Source organism: Spea bombifrons, chromosome 3 (genome assembly GCF_027358695.1).
Source record: "Spea bombifrons isolate aSpeBom1 chromosome 3, aSpeBom1.2.pri, whole genome shotgun sequence".
NCBI classification, from domain to species: Eukaryota; Metazoa; Chordata; class Amphibia; order Anura; family Pelobatidae; genus Spea; species Spea bombifrons.
In genome coordinates, this window is record NC_071089.1 from 31,697,501 (window position 1) to 31,706,686 (window position 9,186).

The window sequence follows — 9,186 nt, forward strand, 5'->3', positions numbered from 1 at the left end:
CTTAAAGTGGGGGAAAAAAGTGCGGCCTATATTCGGGCCAATACGGTATATATATACATACATACATATATATATACATACATACATACATACACACACACACACAAGCTTACAAATACACTGACCATCTCACACCAACATACATACACTGCACTCACACCCCTTTCTCCCCATCTCTTACCTTATCTTCTGTATTCTTTCTTCCATCCAGTTGTGGGAGTGCGAGGTCTGGCACTCCAGACCTCAGCTTCCCTGCTCCCTCATCACTACGCGCCGGCAATTGATGCCGAGCGCCGGGACATGACGTCATCCCTGTGCTCGGCATCAACAGCCGGCACGTAGTGATTAGAGAGCAGGGAAGCCGAGGTCTGAAGTGCCAGACCTTGAGCTCCCTAATGTCGGGCTAGTTAGAGGGAGGTCGTGATCTCCCCAACCAGCCCTGCCGATCAGGGCTAGTTGGGGAGATCACGATCTTGCACCTACCTCGGCGCGGCCCTGAAGACCGGCCCAGGGGAGGCGGCTTCTTCACTCGCCCCTCCCCTAGAGATTGGTGGCTTCGTGGGAACCTCCGGCTTGGTAAGTACCCGGTGGATGCATTTTTTAGGGGTTTCTAAGTTAGTACCCGGCGTATAAGACGACCCCCCACTTTTAAGAAGATTTTCTGGGGTTCAAAAGTCGTCTTATACGCCGGTATATACGGTAATTAAATCCAAACTACATTCCAGTTGTAATTCCATTTCCATTTTAACAAAGTCTTACCATCCAGTAAATGGATTATAGTAGAGTTTCTTTTCATCCATTGTAGTCACTTCGCGCCACAATACGTGCAAAGTATTTTCTACAAAAATAAACAGGGAAAGAATAAACAGAAGGCATTCTGTTATGGCTGCTATTCAGCAAGCCCATATTTAATATTATTCCATTAGAATCTTTCAGTATGAGTAAAGGAGTCCTTCACTTCTGTTTGGTTCTCTGTGCCTGTGGCATCGATGACTATGGTTACCCAACGGACTGCTATGAGTACGATTCCAAAAGATAAAAACCTACATTTTGGTTATTCCGGTATCTCGCACACCACAGTATACAACACAACATACAACACACAGTGACCCACCCTAGGAATTTGCCTTGTTCTGCCACAGCTAGTGAGGCTCTACAAAGCTTTCAGTTTTTGTCTTGGGTTGTCTTTGGGTAAAGATAAGGAGTCAAGTAATAAACAAAATTTGTGGCCACAAATCTGAATCTCACATTCCATTTCCTTCTGCTTTTTACATTTTTCATGCACACACACAAATTATATAATCATTTTTCAAGGACCGATAGAACTTTTTTTTAGATACTATTTTAAGAAGTTTAGACCATGCATAGTATGAATAAAACATTATGATAATATAATAATAATATAATTTTATGGTTTGGGAAGTTACGGTGCACAGCATGCCCGTTCCCTTTTCCAAACTTTTTGTGAAGCATATGTGTCAGTTGGGACCTTTTAGCACCCCCCCAGTTCAAAATACCCTCACAAAAGTATATACCGGTATTTTTTGGAGAGTAGACAAGCTGGGATATTTTACTAGAAACATTTGGACACTTCTCATGCAACCAGTTGGTCACCAGTCCCTGGCAAAGAGCCATAACGTTTATTTTTGTTGCTTTTTTCACCAAACTATCAATGTTTCTTAGGATTGCTTGCACAGATTACTTGCAACTGCAGATAAACCCCCTCAACATGTATTCAACTGTATCTCCAGATTACAGAAATACCCCACATGTATAGGGTTTTTTTATACTTTTTTAAAATCTACAGGGCACAATGCATGACACGCTCATTTCACTGCGCAACAGCACACAGAATGGGGCAAGGTAGGCACACAGAAGATAAAGGGTTAAATGATAGTTTAGATTTTTTTTTTAAAGATACATTTTCACACGTATGGTGTATGGTATTTTTTCTTATTTTTATTATTTGCTTATAGTGATTTATTTGATTGATTTTATTTGCAGGTTAAGGGAGTGGCTGGCTGTGCCATAATGTCTGATTCCCTGGAATCGGTCCACTTCTACATTGTGCCAGCCGGCTGATCTAACTATTGATCTGCTGGCAATTTGTTGGCACGCTTTTTTAAGTTTAATTTTTTTTTTTGGGGGGGGGTAAACTTTCAGAGGCTCCTGATCGGTCTGCGACCGATCAGCAGCACTAACTACACATGAATGGTTTTTTAACAAAATGTGAGGAATATCCTGAAAATTTGGTCACTGGAATACACACAAATTGATATCTAATACATAATATCGCTGATTTTAAGTTGTAAACACCATAATGTGGGTATATTGTCGTTTTTTACCAAAACCCTACATATTGCACTTCTTTACACTTAATAAACCTGTTTATTTTTAGGGTTTAAAAAAGGCATTTAATATGTATTTAAAACCCAAGTTAAGTCTATACCACGAGAGCTGCTATTTACGCTTCATGTTTTTAAGATATGCCTCATAGCTTTAAGTTACGGATTTTTATTGGAATATCTTCCTTTATCACTCCCATCACTTCTGTGTTCCAACGGCATGTTGTGTTGGCCAATTCAAGTTTAAAAGGCTAATCGATTATTATGTTAGCACGGCTAGAAACGTCCTTGTTTACCATAAAAACAGCTAAGTGACCCAAAGTTTTGAACAGTAGTATATATCCAAAACAATTTTGCTTATTGACGTACTAAAAGCACAACCACAGGTAGGCTAAATAACTGAATTTTGTTATGCTAGAAGCTGTGATAGCAATAGCTCTCCTTTACATTCACTAAACCGTGAAAGGCAGCTTCTAAGAGGGTGGCCAATGCTTTTTTGAGAACATTTAAGGATGTAAGAGTATTGGAATATTGTATTTCACTCGTTTAATTTTATTTCATTCCATTTCAGAGCTAAGGACTTTACAGACAGGGAAGCTTCTATAACACAGACGAGGTAAAGCAGTATGGATATAATAACCTTAAAACATACACATTCACAAGAAAATACTAACCATTTGAATGCATATTTCTGAAGTTCTCCCTCATTAGCATCCAGTTGACAGCCTCGTTCTGGTAAGGCCGCAGCACTGGAATCAACGCAGGGTGCTGCACATCTTCCTGCATAGATCTGTCTTCTTTTTGGTGGGTTTGCCTCACGTAATCGTACAATTCCTCAATGTTCTGCCTCTCCAATTCTCGGTCTGATTCCTCTTCATCTTCATCAATATCTGTGCATGTACGAAGAGATCACAAATAACGTACGTGATTTGTTTGATTTCTGTGACCACAAAACATTACCTGCAAAAAAAAAAAACTGGACAAGCAAAAGTCAACCTGCATCGAGCATCATATATAACAAGTATTAAAAGGAAAATGCCATAAAGCCACAAAAGGATAGCCAACGGCACAAATATTGACATTTATTTCTAGCACAGTGGATCAGCATGATATTGATCACCTGGATGCACCGATATGCCAAAATGCCAAAATATAAAAGAAAAACGGGCAAAAATAATCGTCCACAGGGGCTGGGCTGCTTACCTGTGCGTTGGTCGCACAGTATGTGAGCAGCGTCTCTTGTACCGGCCAGGAGAAAAGGAACCCAGCGGATTCACATGAATGCACATCACGTGACTCTGCTCCGTTCCTTCTCTTCCCCTGGGAGAGGGGCCAGAGAAGTTGTTCGAGAGGAAGCAGCAGGGCCCCTGCAGTAGTCTGCAAGTGAAAGATCTGCAGTTCAGGTAAGGGGGTAGGGGAGGTTGTATGAGTATCTCTAAATGAATGAGTATATGAGTGAGGGTGTGTGTGTGTGGGGGGTGGTATAGGGAACTTGTAATCACACTCCTATCATGCCCAGGTTCTAGCATGTGCTGGCTGCCTGGGCATGATAGGAGTGTGATTGCTGGGGGACATATTTGGGGTATAAGCATATCAAGGGGGGGCATGATGGCATATATTCGTACCAAAGAATGCCAAAACCCTTCACAGAAATATCCAGCCCTTTTGTGAGTGTAATTAACACCATAAAAATCCTTTATTTCCTGACAATATTACACTATTGGTTGTGTTTTTGTTTTCTTCCCCCATGTATATGCGCTCCATTATTCCTTGTATGTTCCTGTATACACTTTGAGGAAGAGTGTTTTTTGGTAGCTGCTTTCATTGTGGGGAAGTATTTATTTACATTTATATATTTTTTCACACGTAGGATATTTGTTTTTTTCACTTTAGTTTAACAGAAATGATTCTTCATGTAAAAGTTTGCCAGGAATGCTTAATTGTTACGTGAGACAAAAGCAGGCACTGATAGGTTGATGCCATGAAACAGAAAAACCAAAAAAAATGAAATACAACATTTTTGGTATTATGTGAATAAAACTTCAGGGGAAGGAAAACAGATCTGCAAAGGTTTATTAACATAGTAGAAACGGCATCTTTCCGTGATGGGCCATTTTGAATGAGGTCAAGCACGGTTTTAATAAACAGTAATGCACAGAAAATACCCAGAAACTGTTAGAAAAGCATGTTTCAAGGAATCTATAAATAGCAATGGCATAATCCGCAATCAATAGACTCCGCTCTGAAGTACAAAAAATTGTGAGAATTATCCCTACCCACGGTCCAGAAAGAATTAAAAAAAAAATATCAAAAATACTTCAGACTTTTTGACTTCTAAATAAACCAAGCTAGTTATCTTTCCAAAGACCAACATTCTCCTTTCATCTATTTCTGCTTTATTCATTAACCCCTTAAGGACCATGGCTTTATTTACGCTACAGGACCGGAGCAATTTTCATGTTTTTTTTACTATGCCTCTCTTCAACCAGTGTGCCCATATTCATAAGACATTATTTTGCATGAATAAAATGTTTAAAAATAGCAAATGTGTGTTTTTTTCATAGTTTTACATGTATGTAAATTGTACACAGTTAGAGCCAATGGGGAAAAATACCCCAAATATATTTATTAACTTGCCTGGATTTGTAAAGGATTTTCATCTAGGTTGTCTGCCATACGGTATATATAACAAGCTGCGCATCACTTTTTTTCAAATACTTAATTTTTTCCCAAATTTAGTATGGTGAGCCACTAAATTCAGCAGTGGTCACAAATATTTAAACCCCATAAAACTGTGTGAAACCCCATAAAACTGTGTGTTAACGAAAAGAAGACAACCCAGAGTGTATTCACACTTTTCAGACAGCCACATTATCACCAATCTCTTCCAAAGTTGATGGTAACTTTTTGTAGTTTTCGCACAAGCTTTTTTTTCCATTTTGCTTTGTATTCGTTGCCCAGAAAATGGACAACTGCAGAAAAATCCCAATTTTGAGGAAGTTATTAATTAACCTCTAAATCAAATTATTTCTTTTTTTATATATAAAAAGTAGCCAATCCAGCGTATTTTTTTCCAGAGTTCCCCTGTAGATCAATCAGGAGAATCCTACTGGGAGCCCCCTGAATACTGTTTGCAGCCCCCATGACGGCTCTACCATAGAGGCTGCAGCATACCCTCACACACTGACTGATTGGCAACAAGGGAATCCTCCAGCGACCTTTTTTTTGTGATGTATCCCCTACATCTATGGTTGTAAATGGGTAAAAGGGAAAACCATCAGGACAGTTGTGGTTTCTACCACCTCACTTCACTGTTCATTATGAAGGGCCAACATTCGCCATGAATAATTTATGATTTAATGGGCGAGAAGACTATAGAAATCTTGACGATTTAGCTATACATTATACAGGGCTGACCAAGCTCTAGCCTTAAACATTAGCTCACTGTGGTCGTACCATCATATTGTATAGTGAAGGCAAGGCATTGAAACCACAACTTCCCTGCAAACTCTTCTGTCAACTCTCCCTTTAGTGAATAGGTCAAAATTGTATTTATTTCCCAGAAATGCTGTATTATTCCTTGGAGTAAACGATAAAAAGCCTTGTATATCATAGTTGTTATTTTCCTTACCTGGAATTATAAAATCGTAGAACCTTTCCATTAGTCTCTGAATAAGAATACAAGACTTTTTCATCCTTCCACTCCCTTCACTGTGAAAGTCTAGTTTTGCCAGACATGCCTCCAATAAATAGATCCCAACCTGAAAAAAGAAAGGGAGGATGTAAAAAGAAGGAATAATTCGAGCTTTTGGGAGATAAAAAAAAGATACACCTTTTGTCTGAACAAAGAGCTGCACATTTAGGTATAGTTCCGTACCCATCCATCTGTCTAACACCGTATCAAAACATGTCAAATTGGGATATTTTTCCTGCATTTAGATATTTTGGTGAAATAAAACAGCCATCCCGGGCAGGTTGCGCTTGCTTTGGTGCTTTCTACCTAATCTGTTGAATGTAACACCAAATACAGCATTAGGGATTTCATTCTTATAAGCATTGAAACCACTTTTTATACAAAACTGCGAGCCAAGGATGGAAAAAAGTTTGCTGCAATAGTAGAAACATTACTAAACTTTTATACGATGTGATGTTTTTACTTTAATGGGAAGAAAATGACATTTGCTTAGTTGCTCAACATGTTATAGAGCATGATCTCCCCGGGAAAACAGAACTTTTTCTATGCCTAGTAGAAGTCTTTCCAAGGCGAAACGCGTTGCATGCTATCTCCAGAGCTGCCTTACTCATTTAATGGACATTTCTGTATTTTGTTTTCTATTATACTTTATTTCTATTTAATGGATATCTGCTGGGAACATCTTGGATGCTGCTATAAGAAATAATTTTTAGATAATAAATCTTAATATGTATCTCTTTTCTCTCTCTCTCTCTCTATATATATATATATAGCTATCTTGTTTTCCATATTCCTGAGCATTCAATGGAGAAAAATCTATAATATCACTTTTTGAAGCACCTTATAATTTATGTGAGACCAATACTTAAAATTATATACCATTTATCCATTGAATCTCTGCACTATATATATAATTATGTTGGAGCACATCACTATATATACATATACACACACACCACACTATATACATATTTTTGTTTCGTGTTTAACAATTCCTGGAGGTTGTTTAAAGAACGTTCACTTCTTGATATCATTGTTTTTGAAGAGATTTGCTTTCACGGACACACTTGGATTGAAATATTACACTACATTTCTGTTTATTTTTAATAACATGTATGAATTACTATTAAGACACACACAGTTCTACCTGCAAATCGAAATTTAAATTGTTTTCCACTAAGCACACTTTTTTGTTTGTGAAGTAGGGAAGTTACACTGATTCATTTCCTGGCTGGTGTAGGGTTAAGCGGTTAATTCTTTTTTTTTATTTTCTTACTATACACTGCTATGGTTAGTACCATGGACAGGGGTCTAAAGAACATTAACAAGGAATAATTTCATATTACACAACAAAATTATATAACTTACTAAAAAACACATAAAGCTTATCTCTATATATACACTACTCCAAATATACTGAATATTATATGGGATAGACCTCTACCTAAGTCAATGTTACACCCCTAGTAATTTTTTTAATTCAAAAAATGTTTATTTGTAATAATATACCTGAATTGTATCACATTCTGTAGTCCTTTGATAAAGTGCAATATTCTTCTTCTTCTGCAGCCACCTCAAGTCTTCCATTAGCTCCTCACTAAGAGATGTTTCCACCGGCAACATCTTGTCGTAGCTTCTTTTAGGCCCCACTTTTGACGGTTCTTCATCCAACTCCTCATCTTGCTCATGAACATACAGAAGAAGTTGAGTTGACTTTAATTCAGTTTTAGTCAATGAAAATCTGAGACCCTCGAATACTTTATGACTAATGTGTCTGGGAGGAAGGTGAATACTGAAAACCCCGATCAAAGCTATCCAACCCTCTTCTAGGGGAAGAGGCGAAATGACCATGTTGAAATGAGCAGAGTGTGGAATAAAAGCAATGGTGGACTCTTCGTGTTCTTCTGTGTCTGTTGAAACCCTAAGATTCGTAGGTACAGGTTCACAATCTGTCTTTTGATCTTTTGGGATTTGTCTGGCATCAGGAAACGAAGTACTTGGTCCTGGGTCCCCCGCATCCTCTACTAAAGAGAAGTCCTCAAATCTCCTGTCTTCGTGCATATTCCAACAATGCTGTTTCTTTCCCTCATCATCCAGCTTGACTGGAGGCGCGCGTTTCCTCCGGCTACTCATCCTGAAAAGAATTATGTATGTGAGTTTAGGCCATGAGTCACAAACAAAACACACAACCGTCAATAAGAAAAACACACATCCGAAACTGACATTTCTACGTGTAAATGTCCCAAATAATGTGCTTATTTAATCTTCATACGTTTTTAAATTAATGTATGCAAATTGTTTTTGGGATGCGGATTGCTAAAAGTGATCTTATCACCATAGCAACCAATGAAATGCTGCCAATGACTGAACCATTTCACTGGTTGCTATGGTGACAAGGCCACTATTTCTAACTTTTCCACCAGAATCAATTCTGATACAGAACCCCCACAATCATGGTAGGTGCAGATCTGTTTGCATAAACATAGCAGAATATGCATTTCTTTTTAAGAATAAAACCTTTGTCAAGAAAAGAACGGAAATACTTCAAAAGAAACACAACTAATAACGACGGCAAAACTTGCACAGCAAATAAACGTTACACTAAATCACTTCAGGACTGAATAGCGTCATTACGTAGATTTTAATTTAATTTAATAAACTCCCGAATATATTTATGAGGTAATGCCAAACTAAAGATGCTGTTTCAATGCTTATACATATGAATACCTCTTTTCTTCTATTGCGCCTTAGCGCAGTTTTGTTCCCTGGTCCTTATTTCCGGCCAGAAGCAAAGCATTGCCCTTCCAGTGAAGGCATCAACACGCATGCGCCGACGTCCGACACTGAGCAAACTCGCGTTCGAAACACTAGAGAGGCCGGCCAGCCAGCCGTAAACGCGTGTGTCTCCCGCCGAAGGGAATTGACTCCATAAAAATGGCTTCTATTACAATCCCACATCATCGGTAAAGGTGTATCATCGCTCTGGCGTTTCGAGCACTTAAAGATATTTGTTGACATCACCCGGACACGTGACTGAATCTTATAGCTCGCGAATGAGCTGCTGTAATATTGTAGACAGAAAAACCCGCGGGGTTGTGCTGCAAGCCATATAAAATATGTTATTTTCATTTGGAGGTTAAAGATTAC

The 9,186-nt window shown here is 38.5% G+C and overlaps 1 protein-coding gene across 1 annotated transcript in view; it reads right to left on the reverse strand.

Moving 5' to 3' along the window:
• The window catches only part of SHPRH (SNF2 histone linker PHD RING helicase), a 36,374-nt gene extending 27,478 nt beyond the window's left edge, over nt 1-8,896 (reverse strand). Inside the window, exons 1-5 of the mRNA XM_053461060.1 lie at nt 8,767-8,896; nt 7,549-8,173; nt 5,977-6,106; nt 3,020-3,235; nt 760-838 (exon numbers count right to left, since the gene is read on the reverse strand). Coding sequence (XP_053317035.1) covers nt 760-838; nt 3,020-3,235; nt 5,977-6,106; nt 7,549-8,172 — 1,049 coding nt within the window. The 5' untranslated portion in view covers nt 8,173; nt 8,767-8,896. The remainder of the gene's footprint in view (nt 1-759; nt 839-3,019; nt 3,236-5,976; nt 6,107-7,548; nt 8,174-8,766) is intronic.
• Between the last annotated feature and the right edge of the window lie 290 nt (nt 8,897-9,186).